Genomic DNA, 22,292 nt, shown 5'->3' on the forward strand with positions numbered 1-22,292 from the left:
AGCAGTACTAAGAGGAAAGTTCAGAGCACTAAATGCCTGCATAAAAATGTTGGAGAAATCCCACACAAGCAAATTAGCAGAACACGTGAAAGCTCTAGAACAAAAACATGCAAACTCACCCAGGAGGAGAGGATGCCAGGAAATAATCAAATTAAAGGCTGAAATCGATAAAATAGTAAGAGAACAATAAAAAGAATCAATGCAATAAAGAGTTAGTTGATGGTGGAAGGTCATTGGTTAATAAAAAAACTGCTTGGCCCTCATAGGTTAGAACATAGGTGGGTGGAGTAAACAGAACAGAATGCTGGGAGGAAGAGGAAGTGAGCTCAGATGCAGGGCAGCTCCTCTCAGAGACAGACGCAATGCAGCTCATCGCCAGGGCAGACGTGATGAAGCTCCGACCCAGGATGGACGTAGGCTAGAATCTTCCCGGTAAGCTCACCTTGGGGTGCTACACACATTATTAGAAATGGGCTAGTCCCGATGCGAGAGTTAGCTGAGAAGAGGCTAAATATAATGGGCCAAGCAGTGTTTAAAAGAATACAATTTGTGTGTTGTTATTTCGGGGCATAAGCTAGTCAGGCGACCAGGAGCTGGGATGGCAGGAACACAGCCTGCAGCTCCTACTACAGAATGGCGCCCAATGTGGTAGCAGCAATTTCTTGGATCTGCTCTGCTTGCTAGAGGCAAGCAAGTGCTCTCATCTAAGAGAGGGTTCCTGACTCAGCTTTAGCTGCAAAACCCTGCAGCTCATTAAGAGATCCTGCCACGAAACACTTAAATGGTATTGATAAAAGCTGGCTGCATGCTTGTTTGTTTTCGGCCGTAGCAGGAAAAAAGCTGTGCTGTTTTAAAATTCTGACGTTCTGGTCTGTCCTGCTAGGGCAAACTCTGACACTTTCACGCAAGTGTTTCGTTTGGTTTGCAAGCACACGCTGCTGCAGCTTGCTTGCTGGCAGGGACTTTGAAACGCCATAGACTTGTGGCAATAAACATGGCTCCAGCAGTATCTCCACCATGAGGCTGAAAGCTAAGGAATGGGCTGGATATAGATGGCAAAGCCACGGCTTTAATCCTACCCATATTGCTCAGTAATTTAAAGGCTTGTGTGGTCAGAAAAAGAGAGATAGACAGTAAAGAGAGATTCAAAGACAAAGAAAACCTTTAAATGATTTACAGTGTATTAAAAATATATGCAGACTAAAAGTTAAAGTTTTTAAAGTAAAAAACAAAAAAAAAGGAAAAAAGAGAGTAGTTGGGTGTGGTAGTACACACCTTTAATTCCAATACTTGGGAGGCAGAGGTAGATTGACCTCGGAGTTGACCTCTGTGACTTCAAGGTGTGGTAGCACACACCTTTAATCCCAATGCCTGGGAGGCAGAGACAGAAGCATCTCTGAGAGTTCAAGGACAGCCTGGTCTACAGAGTTATTCCAGGACAAAAATAGACAGAGAACCTGTCTCAAAAAATAAAAGTAAAAATAAATGAAATAGAGGTTAAAATAAAGCCATACAAAGATGGAAAATACACAGAGAATCTTGATACTGTACGCTATTATGCTCTCTTTGAATTGTTTGAATGCTGAGGAAAGAGCAACAGCTGCTAAAAGATATTTGTTATAAATGCTGCTGAACTAATCCAACATAGATATTTTGAAAATACCTTGACTTCAGAATTTGGATCTAAGGATATGATACTTTGGAAAAGAGTCTCTTCTTTTGTTTTCACAGAGGATGAAACCCTGTGGATTGTTTCTATCCCAATATGGTATGATAGACCACGCCCTCCTGAAAGGTTGCTGTGAACACCTTCAAAAAAATTACTTCGCCCAACTGCCGACTGGCCTTCCCCTATAATCAGATTGGTGACTACCCCAACTACTATTATAGAGCCTTTATCTAGTAACTAATGGAACCAGATGGAGGGATCCACAACCAGGTCAAGCTTTGGGAAACCAGTTGAAGAGAGGAAGTGTAGTAGGAGGCCTCTTGTTTGTTCCTGGCTGCCCAGACTCCTGAAATAACCACACAGTAACTGTATTAATTAAATCCCTGCTTGGATTCTTTTTCTTTTTTTTTTTTTTTTTTTTTTTGATTTTTCGAGACAGGGTTTCTCCGTAGCTTTTTGGTTCCTGTCCTGGAACTAGCTCTTGTAGACCAGGCTGGGCTCGAACTCACAGAGATCCGCCTGCCTCTGCCTCCCAAGTGCTGGGATTAAAGGCGTGCGCCACCACCGCCTGGCTAGCTATAGATTCTTATTGGCTAGCTCTTACATCCCACTATTAATCTGTGTATTGCCACACCCGCAAGATTCCTGTGCATCTGTCTCTGGCAGGGCTACATGGCTTCTCCTTAACTCCGCCTTCTTTTTCCCAGCATTCAGATTAGTTTTCCCCACCTAGCTCTACTCTACCCTATTACAGGCCAAGAAAGTTTCTTTATTCACTAACCAATAAAAGCAATATATACACAGAAGAATTTCCCATACAATTTTCCCTTTTCTGTTTAAATAAAAAGGAAGGTTTTAATTTTAGCATAGTAACTACATATAATAAAAGAGGTATCAAGTAAGAATTACTATAATATTTATATCTACTTTATCTTTTATTATAACTAAGAAAAACTATAATTATAACTATCTATTCTTCAACTCCATCAAAAACTCCAGAAGGATATAATATTATCCAAATTAACAGGAAGTGCATTGTAAGCAAATTCCGAAACTCTAGAATTGACAGAGACATCTCGTTGCCTAGACAGTCACTCAAAGTTCTTCTGTATTGTTGGGGCACCCATCTTTTCAGCCTACTGGCCCATAGTATCCAGAAGACTTTTCCATGAAGCAGGAAATTTCAAAGTCAGTTCCACCTATCTTGGCAGTTTGTCAGTCACTTTTATCTGTGTCCTGCAGGATGTCTTGCAGATTCTTTCATGAAGCAGGAACTATGAAGGACAATCTCACCTTTCAGCAGTCATTTCTCTGTGGATCCTGCATGTCCAGTTCATCAAGCAGTCTAGGCAAGAGCAATTTCTTGCCCAAATGGCTAACAAACTCCATAAGGAGCCTCTTCGATGCCCATCATCCACTTGAAGTAGATTGGAGCTGCCAAGAGCAGGTATATCTCATTGTCATGAAAAGCCTTAAGTTATTAAAACATTTTAAATACCATTTTCTGAAGGTCTCTGAAAGATTTGAAGAATACCTATCTAACTAAAATATATCTCTATGTATCTACAAAACCTAACTAACATGACTAGAAGCTTGACTATTAAAGATAACTCTCTATTAACCTATATTTCAATTATACATTTTTAAATGAGCTGCACAAACATAATACCTTAATCAAGAGCAGAAGTATATATATAATAAAATTGACGTTAAATTTGTATCAATAAACCAAATCCATACCAATAAAAATCTCTATACCATTTACCCCTTTAAATATAAACACACATTTATAAACAATATTAGGGAATTTGGGTGTAGTTCTCTCCAAACTGCTTCCTGCTTTTTGTTGGGGAAAGTTATTCTTGGGGGTCTTAGTCCATCAAACCCCATTAGTTTGAAAATTAATCCACAGGTTCTCATCTTCTATTAGTTCTAGTTTTTATTTTTTTATTTTTTGAGGACCCTCTATAGAAATTTTTTATAGTGGCTAGACTTATTTTCATTCTGACAAGCAGTGTATAAGGTTTTTTATTTTTTCCTGCATACTTACCAGCACTATTTGATATGTTTTCTTAATGACTGTCATTCTAACTAGGGTGAAATAGAACTGCATGAGGCTTTAATTTGCATTTTTCTGATAGCTAGAACTTTTTTTCCTACGTTTATTGGCTATTTATATTTCACTTTTTTGTGGATGCATTTCATTAGCCCATTTATTGATCAGAGGTTTTTTTGATACCTTGCTTGTGATTTTGAGTCCTTTCTATATTTTATGTATTAATCCTCTTCCAGATAAGTAGCTAAAGAAGCTTTTTCTCCCACTGTGCAGGCTGAGTCCTCAAATGATTCGTGGTTTACTTTGTTATGAGGCTTATTGTTGTTGTTTTATTTTTTTTGTTTTAAGAAATCCCAGTTTTCAACTTGTTAACATCATTTCTTGAACAATTACAGTCCTTGACAGAAAGTTCTTGCATTTGCCAATATCTTAAAGAGTTTTCCCTACTTTATTTTCTAAAATATGAATGAAAGTGAGGATGGGCCAATTTCATTCATCCAGGTACTACAAATTCTCATAATATTATAATAAGAAAAAGAAAAGAAAGTATAGAGATTGTAGAAAAAAAGAAATCAATTTTTACTTTCAAAAAACATAACTGTCTATTTGAAAAGTGTAAAATTATCTAAAAAATTCAATTATAAGAAAATATTGTTAGAAGGTGGGTTTTGGTAAACATATTTAAGAACAAATCAATGCTTATGAATATACTATATAGAAAGTAAAGCATTAATTTTATCTCAAGATATTGAAGTTACCTTTAAAAACTTTAAAGCCTTTATGCTATTTTTAGTTTAGTTAAAGCTTTATTTATTCACTTCTTAAGGAAAACTTTTATATATATTTTAATATAAACATTGTTATTGTTATTACAAAATTTCAAAAACAATTTTAAAAGCTAACTTTAAAATGACAGCTCAGGAGACTGTATCTAAAACACAGAAAACATACTGCACCTTACATATCTAGGTTATAAACATAGGTAAACTACATTAATGGCTTATTTTCTTAACCAAAATTAAATTGTTAAAGTTCAAGTTATTATACTAGGCATCTTGAGTTTCGTTTTTATTAGAAAAAGCAACTACTTTATATTAGTGTTTATGAGATATCCAAAGTAGAATAAGGCATCTAGAACAGGATAAAGTTTGGCATTTGTGGTAGTTTGAATGAATAAGAATGCCCCTAATAGGCTCATATATTTGATACTTAGTCACTAGGAAGTGGAAGTGTTTGAAAAAATAGAAAGTTAGGAGGTGTGGCCTTGTTGGAGGAATTGTGTAGAAGTGGGTGGGCTTTGCGGTTTCAAAGGTCCAGGCTGAGACTCTCTATTAGCTTGTTGATCAGAATGTAGCTCTCAACCACTTCTCCAGCACTATGCCTGCCTGCCACCACACTCCCACCATGGTAATAATGGACAAAGTCTCTGAAACTGAAAGGAAGCCCTCAATTAAATGCCTTCTTTTGTAAGAGTTGCCTTGGTCAGTGTCTCTTCACAGCAATAGAAAACTGACTAAGACTGCCTTTTTGTCTTAATGACAGTGTCCTTTGCTTTACAGAAGCTTCTCAATTTCAGGAGGTCCCATTTATTCAATGTTGCCCTTAATGTCTGTGCTGCTGGGGTTATACATAGGAAGCGATCTCCTGTGCCCATATGTTGTAGGGTACTTCCCATTTTCTCTTCTATCAGGTTCAGTGTGTTCAGATTGATATTGAGGTCTTTGATCCATTTGGACTTGAGTTTTGTGCATGGTGATAGATATGGGTCTATTTTCATTCTTCTACAGGTTGACAACCAGTTGTGCCAGCACCATTTGTTGAAGATGCTTTCTTTCTTCCATTGTACACTTTTAGCTCCTTTATCGAAAATCAGTTGTTCATAGGTTTGTGGGTTAAAATCCGGGTCTTCTATACGATTCCATTGGTCGACTTCTCTGTTTTTATGCCAGTACCACGCTGTTTTCATTACTGTAGCTCTGTAATATAGTTTGAAGTCAGGGATGGTAATGCCTCCAGAAGTTCCTTTATTGTATAAGATTGTTTTGGCTATCCTGGGTTTTTTGTTTCTCCATATAAAGTTGATTATTGTCCTTTCAAGATCTGTGAAGAATTTTGATGGGATTTTAATGGGGATTGCATTGAATCTATAAATTGCCCTTGGTAGAATTGCCATTTTTACTATGTTGATTCTCCCAATCCAAGAGCAAGGGAGATCCTTCCATTTTCTGGTATCCTCTTCAATTTCTTTCTTCAATGCCTTAAAGTTTTTGTCAAATAGGGGAGGGGGAAGGAACTGAGATTGTTATATAAAATAAGATCGTTTTAAAAATAAAATAATAACATACATAAAAAAAGAAAACTGACTAAGACAGCATTTATGACTTTATATTTTTAAACTAAAACTAGAGATGCATAATTTTAAAAAAAATTTTATTATTATATAATGTATTAAGATATTCTGTAAACTCTAAGACGTCTGTGCAAGCCTTTGAGTAATTTTTAAAGAAAATTAAAAAAATATGTGGGATTTTTTCTTTCATAGGCCTAAGATCTTGCAAAACCTGCTCATTCATTTGTTTATTTTTGAAGACGTATGGTGGTACAAAGATAGATGATTGATAGATAGATAAATAATGTAAAATAAAATTATAATCCTACCAATCTTTTTGAGGGTAACAACAAGCTGATTCTAACTTAATATGAAGAGTAAGAATAGCCAAAACAATTCTGCAAAGGAAGAGGAAAGCTGAAAGATTAGTATTTTAGGATTCCAGTACTTGCCATATAGCCAGTTATCTAGTGGATTGGTGAAGAAATAGATACAAATTAACAGAACACAAAGCCTTAAAAACACATCCACACAAACACAGTAACATAATCCTGAACTGGCCAATGATAATACAATGATTTGCCTATGAGTTGACTATAAGAAATGCACTTTGAATATTAAGATATAACTATTTAGGAAAATATAGGATAGAAAAAGATTTACCATGCTAACACAATTCAAAGAAGCTAAAGTAGGTCAAAAGAATCTTAGAAAGCATAAATTCCAGTGCACGAAATATCACTGGGGATAAATAAGGCTGGTGCATCTCAACTCCTCTGCTCTGGAAGTAAGCATCATAGGCAAATCATCAGAGCAAACGTCATGGTCCTGCAATACTGAATGGGGAGATTAAATTTTTATTTTATTGGTAAGGTTTCCAGAAGGGGAAGTATGTATAGGAGGAATGAAAACAATGCTATGCTTTGGTGACAGGGATGTTTCTTCTCTTCTGTAGCAAACCGCCCTAACCATCAATAACAGTACCAACTTGGTGCTAAAGGGAACTTTGAAAGGAGTGAAAACACTTTCCTAGAAAAATAGTCTGAATTTCCAGACTAAACTTAAACTTCTAAACACTTTATTTGCTATTATTGTGGGGGAGCAGTGGAGTGTGCCACAGGGTGTAGAAGGAGCTCAGAGGGTAAGCTGGTAAAGTCAGTCATCTCTTTTCACCCTTACTGGGCTTCCAGAGAGTAACCTCAGTCAGCCAGGCTTGCAGTCACGTGCTTTTATCATCTCCTATCCTCTCCCGACACTCATATATGCTTGATGTGGCAGCAGATCTTCTGATGAGAAAGACAACTTTTCCCTTTCTGCCTGCCCAACATATTAAGTATAACTCAGATTTTGTAATTGTGAGAGCTACTAATTTCAGACTTATTTTAAGAGATCATATAGAAAATTCACGAAAAAACTGTAGTGAAAATGAGTGGACTGATACACATCTAGTACTTTCTGCACCATTCTTTCTTTATTCACAACTCCCCAAAGAATAGAAATCTTTGCAAAAATTTCAGTTGCCTCTTGACCTGTTAAGCCAAATCACATTCCTATCCAGACAATCCTTGTATGCTGGATCAGTTTTGGGCTAGAGCAATTCTGATTTATTTTTAGCAGGTAATTTGGGGCAAGAACTCTTCTCAAAGCTGCTTCTTGCTCTGTCTTATAAGACTGCCAACCCTGCGTTTTGTACTGTGCAGAGTCAGCTCCAGCACTGCAGGTCCACTAAGTGTCAACAATAGAATGCTGCCCTAGTTGTCAGAATACAGGAAAAGAAGAGGTGAGACCTACTGAAAAAGGTTAGTGGCTTCAATGACCATCCATCTCATGATAAAACCTCAAACAACTCAAAACAACCGTGTAATTGATAACTGCTATTTAAATATTCCAGCCACTCACAAAAGCATCCCCCACTGCAGGAGACACAGAAGCTGACTGTACACACATAACCAATGGGCAAGGAATGTGTCCACAAAGCAGCCTTCTGTATTCTGCTACTTCCCTTGACAGTCTTCCCTACCAAACAACTCACATTCTCACACTCAAGGCTTTGTAAATGCACCAGAGGCTAAGATGTCCAACAGCATTAACATAAAGCTTTCATTAGAAAGTTTACAACTCAGGTTAAGAGATTAAAGTAACAAAACCATAGAGAACACATTAAAAGCTAACACTGTGACCTGCAGTATTCAAAAGAATGGAAAAACCTACATCTCAAGATCAACATTTCAGAAGCAAAATATTATAAATATTCATAAGCCCCAAGATCTTTATTAAGACTTATCTCCTCATGCAAGACAACAGAACTAACCCAGTCAGGTAGATAGCTTTACAATAAAGCATTCTAAAGAAATAATCAGATTAGAACGCTTAACCCTAAAAGTTTTATTTCATAAACGTATTTATATAGAGATGGACTCTGTCAAAAAGTGCAGATTTTGAAAAATCTCTTCTGCAATTTGGGGGGATGGAAAAGCATGCCTGATTTGTATATTAAAGCACAAGCATCTGTCCTACTGATGATATTCTAGGGAAGCACATTAGCATAAAATTTAACGATGTCAAATAAGTGGATGTGAAATAGGGACTGCGTAAAGACACTATTTCCAAGGCTGACAGAAACATCACTGTTTAGAAATGCAAATGAAACCATTATGTTCAATAATTATATGAAAATATGAACAGTTCAGCATGTTTTCCAGCCCTGATGGCGGTTAATGGGATGTACGCTTATGTAAATAACTACTATTAAAGCTAATGCTGAAAAAAACTAATAAATTCATACTAAAGCAACTGATTTAGTATGCTTTTAAACCCCAGCAGTGCTCACTTATTAGAAAAGAGTGCGTTATTCTGTTTAGAACTCATTACTGCTACGAGTCACTGCAGCTCCATCAATTACCATGCATTAATGAAAATGGGACACATACAAAAAAATTATTGCCTCTCAGCAGTTTTCTTTAAAGACAAAATCTAGGGGTATTACCACCATGGGGCCTTCTATGGAACATATCCACATGATCATCTTTATTGCTAAAACAATACTCCTAACACTGTCATTCCAGGGCATTTTGTTGGAGGTGACAGAAGAACCCTTGCACAAAATTCTTAATATTTCACAAGGTTGACCATTTCAACATCAATGGGAGGATTTTAATATTTGAATTACATTTGTAAAACCTTTACTAATATATTTTTAACACATGACTCTGGTCCTTTTTTAAAGGGAGTCTAAGAAATAAGAATATATGTTGGCAATTTTAAGATGTGAACAATAGGTGGCTTCGTTCCAAGACACTGTCTGTTCTAACAGATAAATCCCACTTGGTTCTACATTATGATTCAGTGAATACTGTGCAGCCACAAGATTGGATTTTGAAGAATAAACCACCTTACACTTCATTCTTGCCAACAAGCTGGACTTTCTTAAAATACGTAAAATATTTAGCATAAGATAATAAGGAACTGGGAAATCCCTGGTCTTTAAAATTCTTGTTTAGCTGGAGCCTAACAGCAAGGAAATGCTGACAGAGTGAGATTGAAAACCAGAAATGTCTTTGCTCTCACTCTCCTGTCAACTACTGTACTTTATTATGTTTCTGTAAATATAATTTAACTGACCCTCCATCTTTTTCTAGCAGTTAGAAAAACAAAACCCTTCAGAAACTAATAAATGTAAAATACAGTTGCTAGATCTCAGACACACTGTTGCTATAAAAACTGAGTACGTGTTTACTTAAAAAGTATAGCTCTCACAAGAATTCGATTGTACTTTCAGCTCTTATGCTTATTGATTAGAGAAACTTTTATTGTAATTGATATTTATCAGTAGGTAACAGCAGAATGCTAGATTAGGTAGCCTTTGAGGTAAGATGTAAATTGCCATCAGAAATCATGTGTTCTCTAAGCAAGGAAAACTGTATCAGCAAATTATTCACATAACAGATATTACTAATGCCAGATACAGTCGATGTAGGCAACAGCACACAAGGCACAAACTATGTCTGAGGAAAATAGATAATAAGTATATTGTAGAGTGTTATGAATAATCAACATTGATTCACGGTTTTAAAAACAAATAATAAAACAAAAAACAGCAGATAAGTAATAAGGGAAAACTTTGAGAAACAAAAAGGTGGGTAAAAAGGTTGCTACCATTGACCAATGTCAAACTCAAGGAAGAATATGTATTCCTCGTGTGAAACAGAACAACACAAGGATGTTCTCTCAGATATATCTATTTAACATGTAACTGGAGATACTGCAGAAAGAAAAAGAAGTGGAAGACAGAAAAAATATCTACAATTGCTTTTATTTGCAGACTGACATCATTTTATATATAAAAGTACTAAAAGAACAAAGGATTTAGAAAGGTTAAAAGCTATAAAATTAATATATAAAAATCACTTGTGTTTCTAAATTTAACAATATAAAAAGTTAACTCCAAATTTAGATCAAACTTCAAAATGGGAAGGCTGTGCTACTGTTAGCGACAATGTACTCATGAGGCCTGAACACTAAATGCCAAGACAGAGAAGGTACGGTGGTTCCCTGACTCATGGAGTGATGACTCTAGAAGGCTGGTCCATCGGGGAAATTACTATTCCCAATCTCAGTCTCTCTAGTCCCTCCAACCCCAAATTTATTCATTAAATTCTGGAAATTCATGGACAACAATAGCTAATGACTCCCTACTTTCTGTGACTATTTGACAGAAGCACCCTTTCTTTCCTCGGCTCCACCCTGCACATACCTGAAGAGTCAAGAAAAACAAGGAGTTCAGTATCCAGCATTTCTTTAGGGACTAAAGAGTGCTAAGCCAACTCTGAAGCATTTCAAGCATGGCAGCCCTCTTGGAGAACTCCTTCAGGTTTTAAACTAGCCATGCAGAACTAACTGATGACCTGTGTAAATGGGCTACAATATGGAAATCTCAAAACTCTGAAAACTTTCTGCCTTCAAACACTTCTGATAATATTAATATCAACCAGTATCATAAAAAGATAATAAATGGGAGGAAAGTCATGACAGTTTTACCATTTTATCTGTAATGACACATAGTTCACATATTCTGTTAACCAACAATCACTTCGTAACTATACCATTATGATATTTAGACTTGTGAAAAACTAAAAAAACCTCTTAAATGCTGAATATTTGGTATAAGTTTTAAAAAACAGAAGTTACTGTGAAAGTCTGTAACTAAAGTAAAAGTACTACTGTCTGTATGGAGAAGGCCATTCTAAGGTTAAGAATATAAAGAAAAAGTTATTCTTGATTAAAAACACAGTTATTCATTATACTCTCCAAATTTAAAATCATTACAAACGGATATGACAAATGGACCACTGAAGAGGTATTTCAGAATAGTCCTTTATGGGAGATAAGCAACATGAAAGGCTAAAGAGAATAATGGACGTTATGAACAGTAAGTACTGTAAAACTGATTCACTGAAAGTCTGTTTAATCATGCAGGAATTGTTGGAACTTTCCTAAGTAATTTTATATAATCCTATATATATTTGATAAAACATAATCAGAACTATTATTTAAAAAGTATAGAGATTTTTACAAATATAGAACTATATATACTATAAATATATACTATATAATTACATATATGCGCTATTTATATGTTATATGTTATGTATTATATATATTACTTAATATACACACATGGGAAGTTTTGTTTTAAATTCACTTTACTGCATATGTGAACACTGAAAAGAAATAGCTATCCTAGCCAAGAGTGCCATATAAACTTTACAGCAATAGTACTAATAATAATTACTTGAATTTCAGTTTCTCTCACTGGAAAGCAAAAAAGAAACTGTTCTCTAGAGTCAAGTGCTAAGGACTCATATCTGGAGTTTTTCAAGAAAGCAAAACCAAGTCTATAAAAGGAAACTACTGATTTATTCTAAAATGAGTATGCCACAGATGTGAAAAGATCCCAGTCAATATCCAGAAAAATACCTAAAAAGTGTACCTAGAATAATACTAAGTATTTGTGAGCCCCTCCCCTGAGGATCTCCAACTGCCAGGTTCCACCCATAGAACACTCTAACTACTGAACCATGCCCCCACTCTACAGAGTAAAAAGCTTAATCTCCTGGACTTGAAATCCCACCAATATCCAATACCCTGGAAAGGTCCATCCCCCTCCCCAAGAAACTCTACTGTTTCTCACCAAAGCAGAGGCAGCTACCCTCTTGGGTTTTTCTCTCCAAATAAATCTCTTGTGTGAGATTTGTTGTGTGGTGTGACTCTGTGGTATTCCTTGGCTCCCGACTGCCAGGATACCTGTCCTTTTGAGTTGTAACGCTTACAGTAATAGTAAAAATTGATGTCCACAAATGTATTACTACCTAGTCAAGGGAGTAAAGATACAGACTATGACATAAAATGGCACCTGAAAGCACAATAAAGTTTACAAATACAATTTTTAACAAATGCATCAAATAGTTCTTTTACTTTATACTGAGGAAAAAACACCAGAGAATGGGGTACCTTTTAATACTTTCCTACTTCATTCAGACTTCCATAGCCAAGACTTGAAGATGAAGCATCTTAAGCATCAACTGATTTTCTCACAGTTCTGGATTCGACATTCCAGGATCCTGGTTAGGTTTCATATGTGCTGTCTTATGAGTTGCCTTGCGTCTGTGTCCTGTACATTGGTGGGAAGGCAAGCTGGGATCTCAAGCTCTACATGATCAGGGCACACCTACCACTGTGACCTCATTTAACCTTAAGATCTCCTAGAGACCCTATCCAGCTATGGTCACACCAGGGATTAAAACCTCAATGTACAAATATGGGACAGACACAGTTTGGTCTATACCAAAAGCTACAATAACAAATAATAAATCAACTTGGAACACTCAGAACTAAGGGTAAAAGGGTAAAATTAAAACAACCCAGAAATCACTCCTCCAAATAAATGTTACCCTTTAGCTAAAAACTGTCTCTTTCTTGAAGCCTTCACTTTTTCACTCTTACTCAAGCATAAAACTTGCATCCTTCCTAAAATGCCACTGTAATGCTCAACTGTTCCACGACTTCTTTAAAGTCATACTGGGAAAAAAAAAAAAAAGTCATACTGGTACAAAAAAGGCAAGATTTGACTCCAAATTTTCAATTCCGGGGGGATGGCTTAGGAAATAAAAATAAAAGGTTTGCTACCAAACTTGACCACCTGAGTTCCATCCCTGGGACCACATAATGAAAGGAGAGATCTTATCCTGCCAGTTGTCCTCAGACTTCCATATATGTGCTGTTGTGTACACACAGACAGACAGACACACACACACACATGCACACAAAAAAGTGTCATTTAAAAGATTAGAAAAAAAAATGAAGCAAGAACTATTCCAAGTATCCATAGCTATCTAGAGAATAGGAAGACATATAAATTAAGGCAGATAGTGTGTGTGAATTGCTTCAGATTCAAATACTGTATTTATTTCAATACAACAAATAAGTTATATTCAGACTGCAAATACCACTTATTAAGAATGATGTTTTAAAGACACCAGAATAAAGAAAACTGATAAAAGGACCAATGCTAAAGAAAAGAAAAAACTATAGTAAGTGGGAAAAAGCAAACACTCTTTCCTAGCTATTCTGTAGGAGCCATATAAGGGGTCATCCAAAGGAAGGTCACAAGTCATTTGACACTAGTAATTCACTGACTCGAATGTCAAAATCAGGACCTATTTGAAGCTGGGCCAAATAATCAACAGGCTGAGGCAGGTGGACTGCAAATTCAAAGTATGCCCGATTAGAGGCTGAGTGTAAAGTCTGTCTGGGAAATCTTAGCTAGACACTGTCTTAGAGTTGTTTTGAAAATGAGTCTGGGAATAAGGCTTAGTGGTCCAGTACTTGTCTAGTATATTTGAGGCTCTGGGTTTGATCACCAGTACTGAAGAAAAAAAAACCATTTGATCTTTTAAAGCTATAGAAAGGTATTAAAAGGCAAGTGATGTAATAACACTAGTATTTAAGAAAGTAATGGAACATTCTTAAAAGAACAGTTAGACAGTAGATACAAACACAAGAACACCACAACCATGCATGAATGCAGTGAGGGTCACTGAAAAGGACAATAGGCTCAGAATGTGTCACAGGGAGCACAGGAAAGACTGAAATCGAAACCCAAGAACCTGTACAACATGACCACCCATATGTAGTCTCTTACAAAAACATAGTTTTAAAAGCTTCAGATACAAAACAATATAGATACATATTAGACCTTTTTATAAAGTTATGCTTCAACAGAGGGTTATTAATATTGGACACGTCACCAGTGCTGAAAGAGTTTAGCATAATGGAGAGAGTGGTCAAAGTTCCCTTTTGGCTCTGCACCATGCTGTCCCAGTCACTGCTCCAGAGGCAGAGGTCTGCCTTCCCTTACTCATCAGGCTGTCACAAAGAAGGAAAAGTATGAGGACGTGCTCTGTTCATAACAGGAACTTGCAAACGTAAGATGTGTAGTGACAGAAGTACTAAAGAGAACAGAAGGCAACACACTGTTATGTTGATGCCTAAAATCATGAGACCTGTTACATAATCACTTCCTTTAAAACTAAAGTCTGCACATTTTATCTAGGTGATAAAGTTCAATACTATTGGCCATCTTCAGTTTTTATGTGCTTTTAAAAGTTTTCTTGTCACTGATTTTCTCAATTTCAATATTTTCGCTATAGTTCTATTTGCTACAAAGAATTTTTTGTTTCTAAACTGTGGTGGAATTAAATGTACAGATAGCAAGTGGTGAATTTATTATCCTCAAGAACCCTCTTATAGGGAAAGTATACACATAGGTGAGCAGGACACCCTAGAAGTGCTTTCTCTTATTTTCTCAATTAGTTTCAGAAAACCCGACTGTACAGATAGTCTGCTATCAAAAAGTAACTTAAATATGGGATGAACCAAAATGAAATTAAGCATACAGATAAGTTAATAGAATTATATTATTTTCTACAAATATTTGCTATCAATTCCTTCTACCCTGTAGTTACCATTAGTAGCTAAATACTTTTAAGAGAAAATAATCTTATTTATCTATTTGTGCTGGGAATTAAATCTAGGACCTTGTTTAACCAAGCAAGCACTCTGCCACTGAGCTATATGTCTAGCCCAACAAATAATCTTCCAGACAATGAATGGTTTAGAGGACAACAAAAGTAACCAGTAAAGATCAGTTTTCCCCCTGAAGTGAGATTGTTTCCCTACAACATTCATTAGCAGAAAAAATTACTGTCTGTTAATTTTGACTTACAATGACCTTCCGTGACAGCAAACAATAACATTATGGCCCCAAACCTACCAGATACACACAGCATTATGCAGTAAGCAAAATGGCCTCAAGCAACACTGTGCCTACAGTAATTTACTTTAAAGATTCATTTTGTATGTTTATATTTATATGTGTCTTTGCATGTATGTGTAGGGCCCATGGAGGCCAGAAGAGGGTGTCAAATTCCCTGAACCTGGAGTTACAGGTGGTTGTGAGCCACTTGATGTGGGTGCTCACAGCTGTTCAAATAACTAAAAATAAGTGACAGTGAGTTCTCAGCTACGGATCAACCCCCACACTCAAGATTCAGGGATCATAGTACAAAAGTGGGTGGGGTAAATATAAGACGGAGGGATAAAGAGGAATGCTCTGAAATACTGTTCCTTGGATGGGGCATGACTGCTGTGTAGACGAACACATAAGAGCCATGTGTAGCCTCACACAACCAGCAGAAGTTAGTTAAAAGTCCACCATGGAGAGGAAAGGACCCCACCAGGGAGTGGAGAGGAATCCCCACCCTTGAAGTTATTGATAACTCAAGACTACTGGGGCAGAGGCAGTTTTCTTCAGGGGTTGTCTATGTTTCTGTGGATAACCACACACCCATGTGTACAAAGCAGAACTAAACAGATTCTCTCTCTCTCTCTCTCTCTCTCTCTCTCTCTCTCTCTCTCTCTCTCTCTCACACACACACACACACACACACACAGCATCAAGTTAGAAGATGTATCCTGGGAGAATGGGGGAAATTGAAGGGAAGGAGGGAACATATATGAGCAAAATAAAATATATACACATATGAAATTTTAAGAGAATGAATTTTTAAAAGAGGGAAAAGTGCTTGGTTTCCAACAAAGCAATGCAAAAAGAAGCCCAAATAGACAAACAAACTCTGCCAAAACAAAAACACTAACAACAAAAAATTCTTGGTTTCCTTCAGAGAGTAACAAACAGATACAAGCTAAGTTTTCTTTCACAGAGCTTAGAAGCCACCCAAGAACTTATATAATATACTAAAAACCTTGCAAATACTAGTGAAAAAGGGGCACAGGAATGAAAACCAAAAGGAACAATCATCCCCTGTTCATGCTCACAAGAGAAGTGCCATCTTTTAGTCAGTGCCTACTACAGAACTTGGTAAGATTTTTTACAGATGTGTAAAAAAAACAAAAAGAAATTTTCAAATTCTAATAAGCCTGCCAAGCAGGCATTATAGATAAAAGGGAGTATTAGATGCAAAAGGAATCACTTTTCAGAGTGGAGATATTGCTCAGTAGTACAACATTTGCTGAAGTACTAAATTCAGTCTCCAATCCTATGATCAGTGGGGGTCAGGTGCTGTTCCCCAGCACTAGTTGGGAAAGTATTTAGTGAGCAGGCATCACAACCTGAGTTCAGCCGGGCGGTGGTGGCACACGCCTTTAATCCCAGCACTCGGGAGGCAGAGGCAGGCGGATCTCTGTGAGTTCGAGACCAGCCTGGTCTACAAGAGCTAGTTCTAGGACAGGCTCCAAAACCACAGAGAAATCCTGTCTCAAAAAAACAAACAACAACAAAAAAAAACCAATCTGAGTTCAGATCTCTAACATGCTTGTTAATAGCATGTACTACCATCCCAGTGGTGGGTAGGTGAAGAAAGACAGATTCCTGAGATCACTGGCCAGTTCATCCAGCCCAATCTAGCTCCAGATTCAATGAGAGACTGTTTCAAAAATGAGGTGGATTGTGACTAAGGAAAACACCTGATGTCCACCTATGGTGCCTTCAAATATATGAGCATATCTGCATGAACAAATGCACCAACACACACACACACACACACACACACACACGGGTCGGGAGAATGGTGACAGAAAGCCATTTAGTAGCCTTCTTATGTAGTCAATGAAAACAAGAAATGTTTTTACTCTAACATGCACTGTGTTTCAGACATTTGCCATCATGGTTCAGAACATAGTAATGCTACCAGACATCAGACCTCACTCTCCTTCTACAAGCTTTTACTAACACCATCAATCTGAGTCATTCTCAAGAAATACAAGTTCAAATATTAATTAACTTTACTAATGAATACACCCATTACAACTTAAAATATTCACATGCCTACATGTTTCAGAATTAGAGTTGTTGGTCAAATTTCTCTTTAGGTGTCTCTTAAAGATTCTCTCTTGTTTCACACACACTCAGGTAGGCAAAGTTCCACAAGGCTCAAGAGACCCATGTGGCAGTGAAAATGCCATATTTATTTATACTTCCAAGGTCTTAAAGCATAGTATTCCTTGTTTAAAGACTAAAAATTATAAGAACGTTTATGTTTTAATAATATATATATGCTATCACATGTCATATCCTTATGCAAACATGCAAAATAACTTTCTTTTCCACTAATGAATTAGTCTGTATTGTTAATACATTATTATCCCTTAAAAGAAAAACTAATTTGGTATAACATACCTTAAAAATGCCCCAAACTACAATTCGTTGGTATATTGCCATGGTGCCTCACACAGAAATGAACTTTAAAATGAACTGAGATTATCTGACTTCATGTAGATGAAAGAGTCTGAACCATTCATGTGTGATAGGTAAATGTATGTGTAGTTAAAATTATATTGTTTTAAATTACAAGCTTATTTTATATTTCAGAGTTTTATGGAGTTTTATGTACTGTAAAATCATCTGTATTAACCTCTGACAGGTTTATTCTATTAAGGAGATTTGTACCTGGGCAATATACTTGTAACAAAAATCCTGAGTATCATTGTTAGTATCATTTCTTTCTCCCCTTTTGACAATAAACTTCTATACACATGACCTACCATTTGTGATTTAAAATGCCTCAAGAGGGATTACGTCAACTAATCATTTTAATTGTTGCTAATACCCCAGCATTTACTTCAGTCCTCATTCACAATTCAAAATAAGTGCTGACACCAACTCCCTGCTTACTGTATATGAAACAGCTCTAAGTCTATAAGCTCATGTATATCCTTCCCTTTCTCTGAAGAGAGTTAAACAATGAGTATTTTAGGCTAAGCGAACCCTGGGGTCTTGAACGCAACTACCTGTGGAAGTTAGAGCACAGAAGTAGCCGCAGACATAAGGGACACAGCTAAATTTAATTGCTATCACTCTGGATTTAGGCTACAGAAATAATGTGTTTGTGTTGAGTCTTGAGCTAAGTCCTGGAGGAAACACTAAATATTGTGCCACTCCACTCCACTTGCGCTGTCTCAACACCCCACTTTCCAGAAGAAACCATTCATGGCCTTGATAAGTGTATACAGCTTAAGCACTGAAAACACCATTCTTCACAGAGCACTAATGTCACTGCCCACTGAAATGACATACTACCTTCTTAGAAAGCTATATAAGTATCTTAAGTATTAACACAACAAACAAGGATTTACTCTGGTTGCCCAGCCTTTCAAATATTCTAATACCAATCTCTCTTACTTTCTTTCCTCAACTTAATTCTGACGCCACTGGATGCAATACATCTTGTCCCAAGAAAGTCAAAATATTTCTTTGTTTCCATAGAAAAAGTAAGTTCTATATCCTCTACTTTTGCTAGCAGAGTAGAAGGCAACTTCAGGTTCCTTCTCACTCACTACTTGCGACACTATCCAAATCAGACAACTAACTGTCTGTGCTCAACCTTCTCAGCCTCTTTCATGTCAGAGCAACCCATGTGATATCAGTAATATCATACAGCACTATCACATGAGGGATGCGAGGACTCCCCGATAAAATTCCTTCATTTTCTTTTTACATGGAGAGGACTTACAGTTGCCCTTTCTTCCTGCCCTAATTTAAATGTAGTCCTTTGAACTCGAACAGACATTAGAAGCTACAACTGTAGAGCTGCCAACACTGATAACTTTAAACCCGCAAATCAATACTAGAGGTCATCTCTCTCCAGTTCTTAGGTGAAAACAGACCTTTAAATGGAAATGTCATTGGATTTCTAAACTACTATTTTGTGAAAGTGCTATCCAAAGTGTGTTCTGAATTTTCAGTAAACAGTATTTCTCTAACAAGGAGAAAAAAAAACAAAACAGCAGAACATGGTCTCTGTCCTGAGGGCTGACATTCTTGGAATAATGAAGTCAAAAAAAGCCATAAGAGGCCCAAGATGATGGACCCATGGAGGGATGGAAAGTCAGACAGACAGATAAATAGACAGAGTCAGAGAAAGAGAGACAGAGATAGAGACACAGAGAAAGATAGACAGAGAGATGTCAGAGAGAGAAGTCAGAATGAGACACACACAGAGAAAGAGAATGGGAAAAAACTTACTATCATGGTGTCATTAAACCTTATTAATGATCTACTCTACAAATTAAAAAGTAAAAATTCTAACTGTATTAATTTTCTATCATATGATTCTATTGTGTGAAAACAAGTTCAGAACTCATTTTTATAGTAACAGTTTTGTGATTTTTCAAGCTAGTTAATTTATCTTTATGATTAGATTTCTCTAATATTTTAAATACATTATTATTATCAATATAAGAGATTGTTTGTCGCCGGGCAATGGTGGTGCACACCTTTAATCCCAGCACTCGGGAGGCAGAGGCAGGAAGATCTCTGGGAGTTCGAGGCCAGCCTGGTCTACAAGAGCTAGTTCTGGGACAGGCACCAAAGCTACAGAGAAACCCTGTCTCGAAAAACCAAAAAAAAGATTGTTTGTCACTTGTGGAATCTTTGAAAAAATAACCATCAAGTTAGTAGTGACTCTGCCAATAAGGACAATGACTCTTTCAAGCATTCACACTGCTTTAGCTGAAAGATCCATCATTCTTTGTTTAAGGACAACTGCTTCTCTCTTTGATCTATGACATTATACAATTCTACCCAACCAAGAGAAAGTTCATAAGTATTGTTATTTTAATTCACATATCCCTCTAAGTAGAACTTCTTAATTTAAATATGTTTGTACTGGGGCTAGAGATATGATTCAGAGGTTAAGAATGCTTACTGCTCTTCCAAAGGTACTTAGCCAATACGGGGTGGCTAATAATCAATTGTTACTGCAGCTCCAGGGAATCCTTTCTCTGACCTCCATGGGCACATGCTCTCACAAACACAAAGCCCCCCACACATACAACATAATTTAAACAAAAAGTCAGTCTTAAATAATGTGTTTATTTTTGTACAAACCATGCACTACGTACATGGGTACATATACACACACATGCATTCTCAATACTTCTAAATTTAAATTGCAAAGTTTTCTGCTTCATGACATTGCTTGTTGGTTTTATACTATAGTGTAAGCATTTATCAACTACAACAGCTATATACACTATAAGCTGTTGTTCTGACTTCTAGATTTTTTTTCATTTCATGTTTATAACAGAACAGGATTCCTTTCAACAGTTTAAACTTTACCTAGGAAGAATTCTAAATATGAGGAAGCTAAGCCTCTATTATAGTAGTGGGGGGATTTAATGAAGATGCAACGTTTTGTGGTAAAGCCCAAATTTCTTATTGTCTGTTTTAGTTGATAAATGTGTTCTGCACGAGCAATAACAGCAGCAGAACAGCTGGATGGCCTTATCAAGCACAAAGGAAGCAACAGCACATGCTGCTAAGTGTCTTTCTGATTGCCCAGAAATGGCAGCACATGCAGATTTATAAATTAGAACAATTATTTCTCTGGAGTATACAATTTCTTCATACAAGAGTCAAACTTACTGTACATAAAAATGAAAGAAACTTTCAAAAGGATATCTTCCCTTTCTTTGATGATCAGTTCATTCTGTTCTTCCAACTGCCGGATCTTCTTCTCAAAGGATTCCTGCTCCGTTTTCAGTCGTTCCTCTGTCACTTCCTTTTCTTCACTTACTCTAAAAGAAATAACAAAAAAAAAAAAAAGAGGGAAAAATAAAAAGTTCACCAGAATAAAGACACATGTCTACAGCTTCAGCTCACCCAAACTACATTTCTGATTCAGGATGTAAGTGGAGACTGCTCATTCATTCCCTGGCTGCCCAGACCCGAATAATCACACATAAACTATATTAAGTACAACACTGTTTGGCCTATTAGCTCAGGCTTCTTATTGACTAACTCATACATTTGAAATTAACCCATTTCTACTAATCTATGTACCACCACAGACTATGGTCTACTGATAAGGTTCCAGATTTCTAACATCTTTCCCCTTCAACAGCTACATGGCATCTCCCTGACTCTACCTACTCTATATATCACTGTTTGTATTTCTCACCTGGCTTTATTCTGCCCTTCCATGTGCCAAAGTGGCTTCTTCATTAACCAATAGAAATAAAACATATATATATATATATATATATATATATATATATATATATATATATATATATCATACAGAGGGGAATCCCACATCATCTCCCCTTTCCTGTCTAAATAAAAAGGAATGTTTTTAGCTTTAACACAGTAAAATTACATATAACAAAACAGGTATCAAGCAGTAATTATAGTTACAATATTTCTTTGTGAGTCTGAAGTTTCATATCTAATTTGTCTTTTATCATCACTAAGGAAAACAATAACTATCTGTCTTCAACTCCATCAAGGACCCAAAAAGGATATATATTACCTAAGTACACAGAAAGTGCATTGTAAGCAACTTCCAAAACTCTAGAATTGACAGAGACATTTCACTGCCTAGACAGTCACCCAAATTTCTTCTGTAAAGTTGGGGCATCCATCTTTAGCCTACAGGCCCATAGTATCTGGCAGACTTTTCCATGAAGCAGAAAATGTGAAAGGTTGTATTTCCTATATTGGCAGTTTGTCAGTCACTTTCTTCTCTGTCCTGCAGAATGTCTGGCAGTTTCCTCTGTGAAGCAGGAATCCTGAAGGGCCATCCTGTCTTTTAGAAAGTTTAGAAGTCACTTTTCTGTGGGTCCTGCATGTCCAGTTCTCAAAGCATACCATCAAGCAGTCC

General features: G+C 36.6%; 1 protein-coding gene across 4 annotated transcripts in view; it reads right to left on the minus strand.

Annotated features, from left to right (window-relative positions):
* Window positions 1–22,292, minus strand: part of Kiaa1328 (KIAA1328 ortholog) — a 265,884-nt gene that overhangs the window by 194,661 nt on the left and 48,931 nt on the right. For all 4 annotated transcript variants that reach the window (XM_057788713.1, XM_057788712.1, XM_057788711.1 and 1 more), the window contains one exon: window positions 21,092–21,207. In XM_057788713.1, the coding sequence (XP_057644696.1) occupies window positions 21,092–21,207 (116 nt within the window). The remainder of the gene's footprint in view (window positions 1–21,091; window positions 21,208–22,292) is intronic.

This window comes from Chionomys nivalis, chromosome 14 (assembly GCF_950005125.1).
Source record: "Chionomys nivalis chromosome 14, mChiNiv1.1, whole genome shotgun sequence".
NCBI lineage: Eukaryota > Metazoa > Chordata > Mammalia > Rodentia > Cricetidae > Chionomys > Chionomys nivalis.